Source organism: Mobula birostris, chromosome 21, assembly GCF_030028105.1.
Source record: "Mobula birostris isolate sMobBir1 chromosome 21, sMobBir1.hap1, whole genome shotgun sequence".
NCBI classification, from domain to species: domain Eukaryota; kingdom Metazoa; phylum Chordata; class Chondrichthyes; order Myliobatiformes; family Myliobatidae; genus Mobula; species Mobula birostris.
In genome coordinates, this window is record NC_092390.1 from 27,603,440 (window position 1) to 27,622,806 (window position 19,367).

The window sequence follows — 19,367 nt, forward strand, 5'->3', positions numbered from 1 at the left end:
AGAGGCACCAAGGGGAGGTGATAGACTGGTGAGTAGAAGAGGTAAGATGCCAGAGTGGGGAATAGAAGAGGTGAGGGGAAGGGAAATTTTTACTGGAAGGAGAAATCAATGTTCATGCCATCAGGTTGGAGGCTACCCAGATGGAATATGAGGTGTTGCTCATCCAACCTGAGAGTGGCCTCATTGTGCTAAAAGAGGAAGCCATGGACTGACATGTCAGAATGGGGTTGGGGCTAGGAACTAAAATGGTTGGCCATCAGGATATTCTGATCTTGGTGAACAGAGCTGAGGTGCTTGACAAAGCAGTCCCCCAATTTACATTGGGCTTTACCAATATAGAGGAGGCCGTATTGGGAGCACTGGATACAGTAGATTACCCCAAAACATTCACAGGTGAATTGCTACCTCAAATGGAAGGACACTTTGGGGCCCTGAATTGAGGAAAGGGAGGAGGTAAATGGGCAGGTATAGAGTCCTGCTGAAGGGTCTTGGTCCGAAACATCAACTGTACTCTTTTCCACAGATGCTGCCTGGCCTGCTGAGTTCCTCTAGCATTTTGTGTGTGTTGCTCAGATTTCTCTTGTTGGTGTAGCATTTCGGTAGCCTGCAGGGGTATGTACCAGGAGGGAGATTATTGGGGAGGGATGAATTGACAAGGGAATGATCCCTGTGGAAAACAGAGAATGGGGGAGAGATAAAGATGTGTTTGGTAGTAGGCTCCTAAGGCCTAGATAGAGTGAACATGGAGAGGATGTTTCATATCGTGGGGGAGTTGAGGAGCAAAGGGTGCCGCCTCAAAATATCCTTCTCTCTATCCTAATTAAACTGCATGATTTTGTATGTACTGGATCCCAGGAATGAAAGGGTTACATATGAGGAGTGTTTGATGACTCAGAACCTATATCACTGGAGCTTAGTAGAATGTAAGGGGTCTCATTGAAACCTATTGAATATTGAAGGGCCTTGCTGACATGAAAAGGATTTTTCCTGTAACAGGAGAGTCTAGGATTAGACGGCACAGCTTCAGAATACAAGGACATCCCTTTAGAACAGAGATGAGGAGGAATTTCTTTAGCCAAGAGGTGGAGAATCTATGGAATTCATTGCCACAGACGCCTGTGGAGGCCAAGTCATTGTGTGTAATTAAGGTGAAGATTGATAGGTTCTTGATGAGTAGGGGAATCAAAGGTTACGGGGAGAAGGCAGGAGAATGGGGTTGAGAGGGATAATAAATCAGCCATGATGGAATGATAGCAGATTTGATGGGCTGAATGGCTTAATTCTACTCCTATGTCTCAAGGCTCAGTGTGTAAAACACTAGTCCCCAAGTCAGAAGTCTCAGAGTTCAGCTCCCATTCCCAAACCTGGGCTGAGACTCCAGGGGCAATACTGGAGGATTGCTGGGTGCCCAGAGTTGCCTTGGGCTGGATTGAGTTGGGAAACCATGGGCTCCAATCACTTGCCCCACTAAACACTGTTACAAGTGAGAGTGGGGGTGCAAGCAGCCCCATCCGTTCCGCACCCTGGTGATTCAGAAAATATCTGGTCATAATACTGCTTTTTGTGAGACCTTGGTGTGTAAGTAGGCTGTTATTACTGAAAATTTTACCTTGAAAGATCTATGCATTTTTGCATTTCTGGAAAAATGCCTTGGGATGTGTTTGGTTTTGCATGGCTGGTGTCAGTTCTTTCCAAGTTGCAGAAATCTGATAATCTTCAGGATATCGAGAGGGGAATGAGTGGTGTTTGATATCAACTATGTCCTGTTATAATACCTTGGCTTTAACTTCAAGAAGCTAAGAGTTCTATTTCTGCAGCAAAGTTTGGTTTTTGGACTTCATGTTGTCATCATGGTGCCTGCTCCCTGTCTCCTTTAGCTTCACTCTCAATGTAAGAAAATCAGGCTTACTGATAATGAGAATATCACATCGACTGCCTCCACTTTGTCCATCACTTAACAGACCCAACTTCCTCTATTGATTTCTTTTCTCTGAACTCTTCTTCAATGTCTCCCCTGAAAAACAACCCTCTGGATCCCTGTCCTTGTCAACTACTGCCTCATCTCCAACCATACATCCAGATCTATTTCTACCCATGGTAGATATTGTTTACCCCATCCTCCAGCATTACTTCATGTACCTGGTCCCACTGTTACCTGCTCCGTCAAGCCAGAAAATCTGCAATATCTTATTGACCTGCATCAGTACGATTTGTACTTGCCCCTGTTGGACCATTCTCGGTCACCTCTACTTCTCAACCATATATGCCAGCCTTGTATAAGGAATTCTCCAGTTGTGATGAGTACTTGTACCAGTAGACCCTGACTTCCACAGTTGACAGAGTGGAATTGCCCCAGTGCAAAAACGTTTGCACTTCAGAACTGCACAAATCCGTCATTGTTGCAAACGATGGACAACCAATCAATCACATCAGCCTTAAGATATCATCCAAACCCATTACAGGTTCCACTTGTATACTGACAGTACTGCAGTACCCAATTATACCTAACCACAGACTCTCCTGGTGTATCTCTTGTTTCTCACTTGTATAGGATAAGCAGAACTACATAGGATAAGCACTGAAGCCATCATTTTTCAGTCACATTTTCCTGGCAAGTATATGAAACAGACTATTTGTGACCTTGATACTGAAGTGATCTTTGGATCACATATACAAGTTATGATGAAGACCGCCGACTTCTAGTACCTCAACGCTGCCTTAAGTCTGCTGTGGAAACCTTCATCCACACTTATCAGCTTACACTACGTCTGGGCTTGACATCTGGCCAGACATCAATTCCATCAGTCTGCACTTGGACATCAGTGTAATAATGGAGAGCACTTGCTTACCAGTAACTTACTCACCAGTGTTCAGGCTGGATTTTGCCGGAAAACAATCAATCTGAATCTAGTGCTCTTTTAAATAATTTTGCCGTCTAAGTAGCAGCACAATTTGTTCCCAGTGTACTGCCAAATCAGGCAGTGAAACAGCAGTTTCCAAAAGGGTCGAACACGAAGAGAATCTTTACTTTAATATTAATGTTTTTCTCATTGTTCTGGTACATATGATAATTCCATCAATCTTTTTGGACAGTTAGGAACATATTAATAGCCTTCAATTTGTCGTCAATCGCATTTCTAATCTAGCAATTATAGCATAAAATCATGCAGTTGGAAAGAGACCTGATACATTCATCTAGGTAGATGATATGTCAGACACCCTACAATGTATGCACCAGATCATCCATGAAATCGAGTCAAAGCACTTACATATCGTTAGAATTGTCACCTAAGTACTTGTCTATTATTGTTCATGAGTAGTAATGCTATATTGAAGAGAAATCTTCCTTGGCACCATATAGTTAAGTCATAGATCCTCAGCTTAATACAAAGACCACCTCTCCACATCTGATAAGCTTTCCAATAACCTGGTGGAATTTGGTATGCTCAGCCAGGGGTTTCATTGGTGGCAGATTAAACAATTGTGTTTGGAAGGGAATTGGATAACCATGTGAAAGGGATGTATTTGCGGGCTGTGAAAACATGGGAATGGCATGAGGATGGCTAGATTACTCTTGTATAGATCTAGAGTCCTTCTAAATTATTACTCTGTAACTAAAGCATTTACACTGCCCCCCCCCCCCATGAGAAGTACAGTTCATCCTTCAAATAATGACTCTAATACTATCCCTAATAAACCGGTGCTTTTCCAGTTGTGAGTGAATCCTATCCCATAGAATCTTCAATCACTTCCTGACCACTTATAACAACTTCTCATTACTACTGTCAGGGAGGAGTGACGGGAGCCTGAAGACACTTTAGGGACAGCTTCTTCCCCTCTACCATCAGATTCCTGAATCCAAGGACACGATCTGACAATTTTGATCCTTTTCTTGCAGTATTTATTTATTTACATGTATTTCTTATTGTAACTCACTAACGTTTTTCTGTATTACACTGTACTGCTGCTGCAAAACAAAGTTCATGCCATGCCAGTGATAATGAACCTGATCCCAACTCAGACCCCTGGTCTAAGGCTCAACATCCTATCATTTCCAGGTTTATCCTATTTCCCTTCTTAAACAAAGAAACAACACTGGATATTCTCCACTCTTCCAGGACTTCACCTGTGACTAAAGAAGATACAAAATCTCTGTCAAGGCACCAGCAATTTCCTCTCTTGCCTCTCTCAATAACCCGAGGTAGATCCTATCAGGCCCTGGGGACTTGGCTACCTTACTTTATAGCTATGCACAGTATAAAATGCCTGAGGATTCTCTTTCAATCTACTTGCCAAGGACATTTCATGGCCCCTTTTAGCTCTCCTGATTCCCTGTTTTACTCCTTCCTTTATATTCCTCACCTCTGAATTGATTTCACAACCTATTTACTCACTTTCAAGGACTCTACAACTTGTTCTCCATTTTGTTTGTTTGTTCATTTTTTCATTCCTTTATTTGTTCATTTATTTTATCATATTGGTTGCTTGTCAGTCTTTGTTTATGTATAGATTTTCTTAAATTCTATTATATCTCTTTATTTTCCTGTAAATGCCTGCAAGAAAATTAATCTCAGGGTAGTATATGGTTACATATACTGTATGTAGTTCGATAATAAATTTACTCTGATTTTTATTTACTTTGCCAAAGGCCAAATAATCCCTGCCACACTGGTTTAACCACTCTTGAGTAGCACTAGCAAGCCCTCTGTGAGGGTATTGGTTGTCCACCAGTTTACATGGAACCCATCCTTGTATAGGTCCCACATCCCCTGAATGGTCCAACAACAACCCTGAAGCCCAACAACCCCCTCCACCCTGCACCAGCTCTTTAACCACTCATTAAACTGCATTTCTTGCCCCACTCACATGCAGCACAGGGAGATAACAACTTGGAGAACTGTCATGGTCCTAGGTTACAACCCTGCAAGTCCTGTCAGGTAATGAGTATGTCGGCAGTCTTCTAATTCCTTGTTCTCAACTTTAATTTGAGTCCTAATAAAGGGTCTTGGCCCAAAATGTCGACTGTTTACTCTTTTCCATAGATGCTGCCTGACCTATTGGGTTCCTCCAGCATTTTGTGTGTATTGCTTTGATTTCCAGCATCTGCAGATTTTTTTTGCCATTTGAGTAGTTCTCCTTGTGCCTTGTCTCTAGTGTGGGTGTTGAAAGCTGTCTTTCCAGCTGCAGTATGACTGACCTCAGCACTGATTTCCTCAAGCATCGTGAGCAGCTTTAGGTCTGTTCAGCTCATTGCTCAAGGCCTGCTTGGCTTGAAATCCTCCTTTTGATATAAACTCACTGTCAGCAACCTGCTTAATCCGCCTTTGACACATCACACGTTCAGTTTTCTATTTTTACAGTCCGGAGATAGAAACATTAGTTTGAAACTTGCTTGAGCATTTTAGTGCAGTCAGCTGATTTAATGAAGTTTGAGTTTATTCCACTCAGTTTCCAGGAAACCCATTCAGAATGATCCTCACACAACCTCCAGATACTTCATACAACTTCCACACATACCTCACACATGCTCGATCAAAGGTCATTTGGATTCCAGTAATTTGTTAACAGATTGTAGACACAATCTCACTTTTCCCAGGACGCATTTTCTCTGTTTTAAAAGGTCATTGGCAGCTCCATTGATGAACACAATGGTCTCGCACTTCCCTGCTTCTTTAGAATGTGTTTTTTTTCTTGTAATGACTCATTTCTCTTTTGGTGACATTCTTTCATAGAATTGTTGCACATTCAACCCTTGGAGTTTCTGTTGGATTTGTGTTGAACATGTTGGTTGGTTATTTTCACCTGCTGCTTTGACCTTGTAAATAATTTTTCTCCAGTTCCGCTTGGTTCTCTTTGGAAGGCAATGATTGCTTCTGTTTCTTCCTTTATGGGTGATTCATTGGGATCATAACTACTCCCTATGTTTAAGCAAGTTTTTTTAGTCTCCTTTCTCTGCCCAGAAATTTACATATGCATATCCACAAAAGTATGCTAAGGACCTACTGCTATTGTTTCTGTGTGATTCTTGTGTTGCAGCTTCCTACTTCATCCTGAATGTCATTAAAGCTTTGCCTTCAGTTCCCCACCAATCGATAAAGAACAAAACAGTTGACATTTCAGGTCCATATCCTTTGGTTAGAACACTTCTGATGAAGGAGCCCAGACCTGAAATGTGCCTCTGTTTGTATAGTTGCTGCTTGATCTGCTGTGCCTTTGCCCTTTTCTGTTCCATGGTCACCTCTCTGTGTCCATCACATCATCCTCTGCCAGCTCTACCACCAAGCACGTAATCCACCCTCCCCTTCGTTTTTGATACACATTTTCTTCCCCCCCCATCTTCTACTCCTTAGTCCCCTCATCCTTCCCCATTCCCTTCACCTTTCCCTTTTTCCTGGCACGTCTCATTGGAACCAAAGGATGCCCTGTCACTTTCCCCAGGAACTAAACATTTCGTCCAGATAAGGCAGAGGATCTCCTGCACGTCTGCCATCCCGGTCTACTGCATTGAATATACACAATGTGGCCTCCTCTATACGAGTGAAACCAAATGAGTGGCACATTTGCATAACACTTTACAGTACCAGCATTTGGGGTTTAATTCCTGCTGCTGTCTGTTAGGAGTTCTTACATTTTCCCCAGGCGCTTGGGTTTCCTCCCACATTTCAAAGGTGTTGGTTAATTGATCACATGGGTGTAATTGGGCAGCAAAGGCTCATTGGGCTAAAAGGGCTGTATCTCTCAAAAAAAAATTAGCCTGTGTCCAATAGTCATTTGTGAAACAACCAGTTTGCTCCTGTATGCAGAACATATTGAAAAGATGTTTATTATTTTGTTTGATTATGAGCAAATTGGTGACAAGGATATTTGAGTATGCATGAAGAGTACTCCTAACCTCTGACCAAGCATTTCCCCTTTATTTTACTGTTCTCTAAAGGCCAAGAAACTCTTCATTAGTTAATTCTGAGACTGAAAATGGTCCAGTGTTGGTTATGCAACTGACCAAACAGATCCAGAACCTGAGAAAGAAAATCCGGAAGTATGAAGAAAAATTTGAGCAAGAGAAGAAATATCGGGTATGTGATTTTAAAAATAAATTAGATTTAATAATAATTTTGGGGATGCAATACCCAAAGTATTTGTGTAAACCCAGTAGTGGTGAAAAGGTGGCTTTCAAATGGATGAGTCTGATTAAAAATCTTTTTTTTTTACTGACTATTGAAAGAAAATCAGTACACAAAGTCATAGAGTGATAAAGTGATGGAAGAGGCCATTTGACTCAATACGTTTTCACTGACTCTTTGTCAGAGCTATACATTCCCTGCTCTTTTCCTTAGGCCCTTAAATCTCTCCCCTTAAATATATCAAATTCCCTTTTGAAAACAATTACTGAATGCACTGACTTTTAGAAAGAGCATTCCCTGCTATTATCGTTCACTGTGTATCTTTCCCCCAGCGCCTTTACCATCAGAATCAGGTTTATTATCACTGATGTATGATGTGAGATCTGTTGTTTTGCAGCTGAAGTTCAGTACTACAATAAGAAATATTAAAAAAAAAAGTTGTGCAAAAAGTTGAGGTAGTGTTCATGGGTTCATGGTCCGTTCCATCAACAACGTTCTTTCCCACTGTCAATTTTGTATTGTGCTGCTGCTTTCGCTAATCTTAAATCTGTGTTCTCTTCTTATCATCCCTCTGTTAGTTTGTCCTTAACAAATCTGTATCAAACTCTTCCAGGATTTTTGAAAACCTTGGCAAATCTTCTCAGAGGCTGAGGACAATAAACTCAGCTTCTCTTGTCTCTCGGCATCACTGAAGTCACTCATGTACAGTAGAGTTCTTCTGAATTCTCTCTGTACTTCCTAACACATTGACTTCATTCCAAAACTTTGGTGCCCACAACTGTCTGTAGTACTCCTGCTGGGGTAGAATATAAAGGTCTAGCACCATTTCCTGCTTTTTAAAAAAATTCCATGTTTCCTCAAAGTTGAGGGAACCAGTATGCCTGCTTAGTCTTCAGCTTTTTCTGCAAGCCACAGGGATTTCTCATTCTTATTAATTTAAATATTGCACCACAAAACTAATATTGTTTCCCTTTATTTTTCAAAAAGAAGCAACTTCACACTTAACCACATTAAACTGTCTGCACACTTCTGTGTCTCTATATTCCTATACCTTGTTACTATCCTATTCTTTGGGTAATGTTTCACACCTTTGAGAGATGCTCAGACCTGAGAATATTTCCGTGAAGATCTGATTTTCCCAAATGTGAATTTGAAGGTGCTCACTGTGAAATTTAATACAGAGCAGAACTTTACATTTTTTTCTTGAATAGAATTGATGAGGCTCTGACTTCGTAGAATCAAGTAAGAAAGAAGACCTATGGGTAAATTGTGTAAAAGCTGCCTCTTTAAGAGATTTATATAATTCGTCTTACTTGTGAGATTATCCCTTCCAAAGTTCAAAGCAAATTTAGGGTCACCATATACAACCTTGAAGTTTATTTTCTTATGGGCATTCACAGTAAATACCAAAAAATAACCCAATAGAATCAATGAAGGACTACACAAGACTGACAAACAACGTGCAAAAGACAACTGCAAAAATAAAGATAAAATAATAATAAATAAGCAATAAATATCAAGAACATAAAATGAAGAGTGCTTGAAAGTGAGTTCATTGGTTGTTGGAACAGTTCAGTGTTGGGCTAAGTAAAATTATCCACTCTGTTTCAAGAGCCTGATGGTTGAGGGGTAATAACTGTTCTTGAACCTGGTGTGTGGGTCCTGAGGCTTCTGTACCTCCTTCCTGATGGCAACAGCAAGAGGAGAGCACGGTCTGGATGATGGGATCCTTGATATTGGATGCTGCTTTCCTGCAACAGTGCTCCGTGTAGATGTATTCAATGGTGGGGAGGGCTTTACCGATGATGGACTGGGCTGTATCCATTTCTTCTTGTAGGCTTTTCCGTTTAAGAGCATTGGTGTTTCCATACCAGGCCTTGATGCAACCAGTCAAATATACTCTCCACCGCACAGCTGTAGAAGTTTATAAATGTTTGGGGCACTCCTCTGTTTTTGTCGATGTATGCAGAAAAAAAAAGAATTTCTGGATGTATATTGTATATATTTCTCTGACATTAAATGTACCTATTGAAACCTATTGGAAGTTTTACATGACATACTGAATCTTTGCAAACTTCTAAGGAAGTGGAAACACTGCTGTGCTTTCTTTGTAATGGCATTTATATACTGGACCCAGGATAGATTCGCCGAAATGATAATGCCAAGGAATTTAAATCTGCTGACCTCTCCACCTCTGACGCCTTGATGAGGACTGGCTCATAGATCTTCAGTTTCTTCCTCCAGATTGTGCTTCTTGGTCGTGCTGATATTGAGAGGTTGTTGTCACGGCACCACTCAGCCAGATTTTCACTCTCCCTCCTATATGTTGCTTTGTCACCACCCTTGATTTGGCCAACGACAATGGTGTTGTCAGCAAATTTAAATATGGCACAGGAGCTGTGCTTAGCCACACAGTCTTAATCATTACAGCCATTTATATAATTTCACCATGTTTCAGCAAATGTTTAACAGTCCTTAAGTCTGTTAAAAGAAGTCTGTGTATTACATAGAGCACATAATTAAGAACTTTAGGATAACTCCCAATTGTTACGTTTTTAGCCCTCCCATAGTGATAAAGTTGCTGATCCAGAAGTCTTGAAGTGGATGAATGACCTAACGAGGGCCCGTAAGCAGTTAAAAGGTACGGAAGTTTACCGACTTAATGTGGTTGCATGCAGTTTGTGAACCAGTAACTTTCAGTGGTGAGGTTCAATACATCAAGATTCCAGATTGTTTATTGTCGTTCTTCAGTACGCAAGTGTAAAGGAGAACGAAATGATTGTTACTCCAGATCCGATGCAGCATTAAAAAAACACAATAAATAAAAAGAACACAATAAATATAAATATAAAAGTAATCCTATAAAATGCAATGTACAGGTAACTATTATATACATAGATGACATAAATTAACTCTAGGTGATGTGTATGTAGTGGTGATGAGGTGGGTTAATGGGTGGAGGTGTTGGTCAGCCTGACGACTTCAGGGAAGTAACTGTTTTTGAGTCTGGTGGTCCTGACGTGGACATAGCCTCTTCCCTGATGGGAGTGGGACAAACAGCCCATGAGCAGGGTGGGTGGGATCCTTCATGATGTAGCTGGCCTCTTTCCAGCACCTTTCTGTGTACATGCCCTTGATGGTGGGTAGGCTGGTGCCAGCGATGTGTTCGACAGTTTTAACTACCCGCTGTGGAACCCTCCTGTCCACAGCAGTGCTTTCCAGTATGACCTGGTGATGCAGCTTGCTAGGATCCTCTCCACTGTCCATCTGTAGAAGGTTGTGAGTGTTGATGTGGATAGTCCAACTCTAATCAGCCTCCTCAGAAAGTAAAGGCATTGGTGAGCTTTCTGACTGCAAAAGATGTGTTCTGGGACCATGAGAGATTGTGCGAGATGTGCACTCTCAAGAGTTTGAAGTTGTTCTCTGTTTCCACTGCTGTGCCGCTGATGTGAAGAGGGATGTGAGTGGTGCAGGTTTTACTGAAGTCAATAACCATCTCCTTTGTCTTATGGCATTCTAGGAAGAGGTTATTTACCTGACACCAGGTGGCACTATACCAAGAGCAAATTTCTGCAGAGATCTTAGCAGCAAACCGATGCAACATTTCATTCTTAGAAAATTACCATTAGTACCAAATCTTTTAAAAAGCTTGAGAAAGCTGACTAGTCACACAGCACATAAAAAACAAAATCATCTGGGTTATGAGTAGCTGTTTGTTGTCGCATTATCAAAAAATTCCATTCCAAAGCAGAGCGATAATCTATCTAGTTATTTATTGGATGCTTTTAGATCTTGAAGTACCAAAGGTTAAAGACTCTCTTTCAGTAATTTACTTTGGCCTATGCATATACAGTATACACATTGTTTTGGTTGATCTATAGTGTAATCTTTATACTCGTACTGATAGTCAACAATTAGACTACAATAACAACACCCAAGGAGCAAAGAGCAGGAGTGGCTGTTTGTGCCTTTTGCTGAAGTGGGTTCAGCCAAACTTCCTGGATCAGAACAGTTGCTTAGATCTGGAAAATATTCAAATGGAGGGAATATCACTGGGGAACATCTAGGACACAGGACTCATAACATCAGAATGTTTAGAATAGCAATGGTAAGGTAAATATAGTTAGTTGGATAAATGCCACTTTCAATGGGTTGAGAACAGATCAATCCCGGAAAAATGAAGTCAAAACTTGCCAGGCAAAACTGTAATGTAATAATAGGTATTCATGGAGATATATATTTGTGTTACACTCTAGGTAAATGTTCATGAACGAGCAGGGTGGGGAAATTAAAACTAGAACTGTGAAGAGCACCAAGAAGATAAAGTGAAATAGATCAGAAAGAAGAGCCAGAATTGAACAAAACACTCTAAGTGTGGACTAACCAGAGTTCTATAGAGCTGCTGTGTTTCCTCATGGTTCCTAATGAAGACCAATACAACATATGTCTTCTTAACCATCCTATCAAGTTGCAAAGTTGACTTTATTGTCATAATGAAAAGGTACAATGAAAACTTATATTAAATACATAAAATAAACCTGTAGAAGGATAAAAGATTTTGTGAGGAAAGGAGAGTGATGAAATGACAAAAAGGAAACTTGCCCATGAAGTCAAGGGCATGGCTGAGGTACCCATTTGGTACTTCAAATCAGTTTTTGTCAAGGATAGAATCTTAAGGAAAGCTGTAGTTAAATTTTGGAAGAGCTAAAAATTTAAAGTGTAGATACTGGATGAACTAGCCACATGTAATGGATACAATATCCATTCCAGATGGAATAGACATAGGTTGTTATGGGAAGTGAGGAAGGAAATTTACAGAGGACCTGACCATAATTTTCCAGGCAAATATAGATTCAATAGTAGTGCCTGAGGACAGGAAAGACACAAATGGTATACCTTTGTGTAAAGAGAAGGTGTAGGTACAGACCCAGTAACTACAGACCAGCTACGTTAATCTTGGTGATGGGGGAGTTTTGAGAAGCTATCAAGAACAGTGTTAGCTGTCACTTGGACAAGTGTGGATGAATCAGAGAAATCTAGGAAGAATTTGTCAAAGCAAATTATCTTCCAGAGTTTTTTGCAAGAGGGATGGTCATTGGGGAAAATATGGTTAATTGTACATATAGAATTCCAACGGTGCCACATAATGGGCATGTGATCCATATTATAGGTTATGGAATAAAATAAATTGTAGTGTCATGGATAGAAAGTTAGCCAAGTAACTGGAAACAGCGTAGTGAAAAGAGGGAAGTGTGCTGTGTTTCCCAGGGATCAGTACAAGGACCACTGCTTCTCTTAGTATATTACAAATGAGTAGAACTTGTGTGTACAAGACACAAATTCTAAATTTTCAAACCATATATAACATGGGTGCTTGGTGAAATGTGAAGAAAATAGTAATAGAATTTAAAAAAATGAATATGTGCAGATTGGTGACAGATGAAAGCTAATACTGAGAAATCTGAAACGTTACAATTTAGTTGGAAGAAATGGTAGAAATCAGAGGGCACAATACTAAAAGTTATAAAGCAGAGAGGTCTGGGATAATAGATAAAATGTTAAATGTAGCAGAGCAGTTTGAGAAATTAGGCTTTATAAATTGACAACGAAAGCACAACAGTACTCGAGTCATGATGAGCCTTCATAAACCACTATTGCAGTAACAGGTTGAGTCGAGTCCAGATTGCTGCCACATTTAGAATGTAAAGGCTTTGGAGAGGATGCAGATGAGATTTTCTCAGAATAAAGGAAGGGAATCCAATATGAGTGGTTAAGGTTGTGAAGGGTGCAGGCAGAGGAGACTGAGGGTGCGGCTGACTGAGTTTAACAACTGGGAGATGCAGATTGAAGGCAAATGTTCAAAAACCAAATAAAGAAAAATATTTTGACACAGTAAGTGGTTAAAGTTTGCAGGTTCATTTGAGGTGGTTAGTAGTTGAGGCAGATTCTATTGTAGTGTTCAAGGAAGGTGTGCATCTTTGGGGAGAGGGAGACAGTGGATCTTGCTAGATTGTACTTGTACTGAGCTAGAATTGATGGGCCAAATGGCAATTTTCCCTGTTGCAACCATTCTGCTACAGTTCTCTTGCTTAAGCCAGGGAAGTGGAGATTAAAAGTTAGTTTTCTTATAAACTGTTACATTGCATTTTGCCCACACTGAAAAACATGAGACAATGGGGTTAAACCATTTCATTTTGCAAACAGCAAACTTGCTGGAAGATCAGTTAACCTATTTTTAGCAGAGTTGGCTCTGGGTAGAATGTCATTCAGGATCACAGTAGAAATTCTGGCTCATCTATAAATTGAATCTCTGAGTCATCCATGCCCACAGGCCAACCTCAAATGAGCTGCAGCTTCAGTTACTGATCCCAACAGATCTTCAACAAACAGACTGCAGAAGGAGCAGGGATGGTTCATCAACACATCAAGAATCAAGGATTAACTTTATTTGCACTATACACTTAAATGCATGAGGAATTTATTAACCCCGGGCTATATAGATAAAGTCAGGGGTTAAAGTACAGACATGGAATAAAATGTTCATTAAAATATGAATAGCAGCATGTATTTACAATGTCAACAGCATTATAAAAAGTAGTTTCAAGTGTTTACAGTGGAGTGCAGTGACAGAGGACAAGTAGAGGGGATGGGGATGGTATAACTAGAATGGTTGATCAGATTAACTGTCTGGGGGAAAGAACTTTAAGGTGGCGTGAAGTTTTTGTTTTACAAGCTATAACGTTTTCCAGAAGGAAGCTTTTAGGGAAGGCTGTTTGTGGGGTAGGTAGTGTCCACAATGAATTTTCCTGCCCACTCCTTTGTCCAGGATACACACAAGTCCTGCAGTGATGGTAGACAGCAGCCAATGACCTTTTCTGCTAACCTAATAGTTTACTGCAGTTTTTGTATATTGTGAGAAGATACTGCGCCAAACCAGACAGTAATGGCTGATGACATCTGGTCCTGACTAGCTTGTAACCTTTACCATTCATCTATTAGTCTCACCAAACAATCTACTTTAAAGTTAAAATTTTCAATTCAACCAGAAACATATGTACAAAATCATCTTGCAAAGCAGCATATGTTATTTCTACAAAAGATCTTCAAGGGTGAACGTCATAATGACGGCGTTTGTCTGATAATGTTGTTTTGAAGTGGTTTGGGATAATTTACTGAGGCACTAATTGTACAATGTTATTATTCATTGCTAGTATTTTTATGTCTGGTTTCATAGAACTGAAACTAAAAATCTCTGAGGAGGAGAATAATAGGCGGCACAGACATCGAAGCAGTCTTCTATCTGACAAAGAGAACAATCAGCATGCCTCAGAACTGCAGCAGAAGCCAAGTGTGGAAGAGACTGTACAAATAGTGATGAAGAAGTTAAAAGAAAAGCAGGAAATGCTTGGCCTTCCAGAAGATGTTAAGGTATTTCAACTTTGAATAAAATGATAGCTATTTTAATAGTCTGACCAAACCAATTGACAGTATCCAGCACAGGAAATGACACAAGAACGAGAGGTTAGATAAGGTCAACATACAATATTGCCTGTATCCCGATGAAGGGCCTCAGTCCAAGACATTGACTGTTTACTCCCCTCCAGAGGACAACAAACAGTTGACGTTTTGGGTCGAGGTCTTTCTTCAGGATTGAGAAGGGGGAAGCTGCCAGAATAAAAAGGAGGGGGGAGGGAAGGGAGGATAGCTGGAAGGTGATAGGTGAAGCCTGGTGGGTGGAAAAGGTCAAGGGCTGGGGAAGAAAGAATCTGATAGGAGAGGAGAAAGGGAAGGAGGAGGAGATCCAAGGTCTCTGCCTGAAACATCGACTGTGCTTCTTCCTATGGATGCTGCCTGGCCTGCTGCGTTCCACCAGCATTTTGTGTGTGTTGCTGGAATATGTTACTTCTCTACCCTGAGGGTGGCCTCATCTTGGCACAAGAGGAGACCATGGACTGACATGTTGGAATGAGAATGGGAATGGGAGGGCATCTCTGATGTCCTGAAATGGAAAGTCATGTCCTGGGAACAGCTGCTGTCCCCACTTCTCAAACACTATTCTACTGAGACTATCTTCAATTCCTTCCATCCCAACCCTGTCCTCTTTCTCCTCCCTCTGTACAGAACTACTACTCCTCATATAAACAGATTTCTCTGTATGCTCCTTCTCCCCTTGTACACCATCCCTACTCAACCCTTCTGTTTTCCTCCTCCTCCATCCTGAGTCTCAACCCCTTCTTCCTGAGCACTGCCTCCTACCAATTGATGTAGATGTAGTGTTCCTTGGTTGAAGAGTTACCGAAGATCTGAGTTTGCTAAACCTCTGTGTTTATTTGGATAGGTATCAAAGCAGGAAAGATTGCTCATGAAGCCACTCTATGACAGATACCGAAGCATACGGCAGCTTCTCTCACCTGTAGCTACAATTCCCACTATTGTAAGTAAAGCAATCAAGAATCAACTTTATTCACCATATATGCATCTACATGTGCATGGGATTCTAGTTAATTGCGACATATCAGGACCAGTACATTTTGGCCCAATTAAGCAGTTGTCCCAATTAGCCGAAGTTTCATGGAAATTAGATTATGAGGACACTCAGTCCTCGCTTATTGTCATTTAGAAATGCGTGCATTAAAAAATGATACAATGTTCCTCCGGTATGATATCACAGAAACACAAGACAGACCAAGACTAAAACTGACAAAAACCACATAATTGTAACATATAGTTACAACAGTGCAAAGCAATACCGTAATTTGAAAAGAGCAGACCATGGGCACGGTAAAAAAAAAAGTCTTAAAGTCCCGATAGCCCCAACATCTCACGCGGACGGTAGAAGGGAGAACTCTCCCTGCCATGAGCTTCCAGCGCTGCAAACTTGCCGATGCAGCTTCCTGGAAGCACCCGACCACAATTCGACTCTGAGTCCATCCGAAAACTTCGAGCCTCCAATCAGCCCTCCGACACCGAGCACCAAGCACCATTTCTGCTGTGCGCTTCGACCCCGGCCCCGGCCGCCAAGCAACAGGCAAAGCTGAGGATTTGGGTTAAAAAGGTATTAAAAAAAAGACAAACTATCATTTAACTGACTCTTTAAGTGAAATACAGAACAAATTCGACCACTAACAATTGAGTATTATTTCCTATTGGTTATCGACGGAGGAATTCATCCACTATAGGCAGCCATATGACTGTAAGTGAACTAACTCAGCGCAGACACCAGTGCAGATAGTGGACTGCCATCAAACAATGCTTATGATGAATGCATCCTCCAAATGTTTGTCTTCATTGTAACATTCAAGATGATTATTCTTTGAATTCTTCAAATTCTTTATAGTTCAAAACTTCTTGAAGTAGTGAAATCGTTTCATTTTCATTCCTGGCTGTTTCTTGCATCTCCAAGCCTGAATGCTTGAAAATGTAGTGAGCAAAACAGTTCTGAATTATCTTACTGCTTATTTCCCACCAATTATCAGTGACAAAAGTCACTACTTTTTGAACACAAACTGATGCTATTTAAAAACTAAGCACGGTATAGTGTTCAATGGCCACAACAAGCGCATGTGACTAACGCTAATTACTAAGTGTTTGGCAACATTCTCCTGTCCCAATTAAGCGGCATAATGTCCCAAATAAATAAAGGGAAAATCCTGGCTATTTTCTCAATAAGTGTTTGTTCTTTAAAAGTTGTCCTAAATAAGCTGCTGCCCAGCTTAACTGATGGCCCTATTAACCGGAATCCACTGTATTAGGATTTTGCTGTAGTGTGTTGGTCAGAGTGCAACAAAAAAAGTAAATTATTCAACAATTACAAGGAATGAATAAAGAATTATTGAATGTTATTGTTTTTTGTTGCAAAGTCGAAGAACATCAGTATGGCTGAGTGGAGCGATTTCCCTAATCATTGTTCTTTGCATATGTGGTATTTTATTCTACCACGGATAGTGTACCTGACTAACAAGAAAGGCTTTAATGCAAACAACATTACAAGTTCATATAATGTTTGTTTCTAGGCTTTTTAAGATTTTTTTTATTGATAATAATTGAAAGAGCAGGTCATTGGGTCAAATATTTGACCCTAGAAGTAGGCAAAGACTCTTAGGAACAACACAAAGCTAGGGCCTTAAGTGGCTGAAAGCATGTTCAGCAGTAATGGATGAAGGAAGTGGCCAAAGTTGAAGCTGAAATATAAAACATGTTACTGTGGTACCACACAGGGGTATGAATTGAAAAAAAAAATGACATTTCAGAGGGTTGATAGGCGGTAGGGTTTCCAAAGATAGGGAAGGTAAGATCACTCGGCAGAGAGGGGCAATTTAAAGATAAGGATAGTCAAACTTGGAATCAGTGGAAACATATGAGGCTGGAGATTCTGGAACTTAGAACAACAGTTCTGGAACCTAGAACAATTCTGGAGGAACTCAGTACGTTGAGCAGCATCTATTGGGGACGGGGAGGAAAGGAATTCCTCAGAACCCCACCCATACAGGTGCTGCTCAGCCCACCAAGTTTCTTCAGCTAATTGTTTGTGGTTGTAATTGATGTAGGTCAGTGAGTACCTAGACTATGGACACATTGGAATGATTTAGAATGTTGAGAGCTGAGTTATGGATGAAACGTTTACAGAATGTGTATAATAGGAACCTCTCTGGGAGCCTTTTGGCACAAAGGGTATCAGCTTGAACGAGCTGATAATTGGGTATAAATGAATGATACTACTTAAATGGAACAAGTACTACTCCAGGCCAGACTCTCAAGATTCCTCTCATGCATCAGGATGATGTTTTAATTCTACATATCACTAACCCTCTTGAACTTGAGTGGTGCAGCTGGTGATAGGCTGGGGGTTCATGCCCAGTTCTAACTGGCCCATAAACTCATTTCACATGGTCACATGGAATTCTTCTAATCCAAGGAGATTCTCATCAACTTTGTCAGATTTGAGTTAAGTCAAAAGTCCCATCCATAGCACAATATGCTGGAAATACTCAGCAGATGAGATCGCATCTGTGGGAAGCAAAGAGTTATTGTTTCAGCTCAAACACTCTTTGAAGTGAGAAGGGGATGAATAAAGCTTGGTAAGCTGTGGAGAGATATCACCTCCCCCACCATTTTGCCTCAGCAGCTTTTTCTCCTATTCAGTTCTGAAGAAGGGTCTCCAATGTGAAATGTTACTTTTTCCACAGATGCGGCCTGACCTGCTGACTATCTCTAACATTTTCTGGTTTAGTTTCAGATTTTAAGCATCTGCATATCATTTTTGATTTTTGTGAACACCCCAACATGACCCCTGCAGGTTCTGACAATGGAGTGCCAATTATCAGTAGCCACTAACTATCTAACACAATAAACAATGCTAAGTAAAGACTTTCAGTCATCTTACTTTAAAGCCGTGTAGTTATTGGCTGTCTTCTATATGGCATGATTGTGGGGTGTAATAAAGCTGGTAATTTCACTTCTGTAGGAAGAAGAAGGTTCTGATGAAGAAACCATCCTGAAGGGCAATGAAACATCTTGCAGACCAGCAGCTGATTTTCCATTCCAAGAATTTGTAGATAATGTAGGTCATCGAGATGAAGATCGTGAGCCAGGATTTATCCCCCTGGAAGAAAAGAAGGACACAAGGCAACTTACAAGTTCATTGTCCAATTTACATGAAGCTTCCATGTGAGTTTGGAAGCTTTTGAAGGCATCTGTTTTGCTTGAATGGTTCTAATCAAATTACATTGACTGGGTTGATTAATGGGTTGCTGGGAATTTAGTGCTCAAATTTTGTTCTGTCACAGCTAAGTTCGTATAAGCCATTATCAGCTGGAAGTTTAACAGACTGTCGGCTGTCATGTATGTAATTTTATTTATTTATGTTTTTGAACTGAACACGATATTTCAAGTGTGTTCTAATCAGGGTTTTATAGAGCTGCAGCATTACCTTGCGGCTCTTGATGTCAATCCCTGACTAAAGAAGGCCACCACACCATACACCTTAACAACTCCATCAACTTGCTTGGCAACTTTGGGGAATCTATGGACGTGGAATGCCTCTGTCCCTTCACACTGCCAAGAATCCTGGTATCAATCCTATATTCTGCCTTCAAATTTGACCTTCCAAAATGAATCACTTCACACTTTCCTGGGTTGATCTCTATCTGCCACTTCTCAGCCCAGCTCTACGTCCTGACAGTAGCCTGTTGTAACCTATGACAACCTTCTACATTATTCACAACTCCATCGACCTTTGTGTCATCT

At 40.7% G+C, this 19,367-nt stretch overlaps 1 protein-coding gene across 6 annotated transcripts in view; it reads left to right on the forward strand.

The window, feature by feature from the left end:
- fam13c (family with sequence similarity 13 member C) overlaps window positions 1–19,367 on the forward strand; it is an 87,549-nt gene that overhangs the window by 61,696 nt on the left and 6,486 nt on the right. For 5 of the 6 annotated variants that reach the window (XM_072239217.1, XM_072239214.1, XM_072239218.1 and 2 more), the window contains 5 exons: window positions 6,935–7,073; window positions 9,681–9,762; window positions 14,356–14,549; window positions 15,460–15,555; window positions 18,586–18,788. In XM_072239217.1, coding sequence (XP_072095318.1) covers window positions 6,935–7,073; window positions 9,681–9,762; window positions 14,356–14,549; window positions 15,460–15,555; window positions 18,586–18,788 — 714 coding nt within the window. The remainder of the gene's footprint in view (window positions 1–6,934; window positions 7,074–9,680; window positions 9,763–14,355; window positions 14,550–15,459; window positions 15,556–18,585; window positions 18,789–19,367) is intronic. The other variant, XM_072239216.1, reaches the window with a different exon arrangement.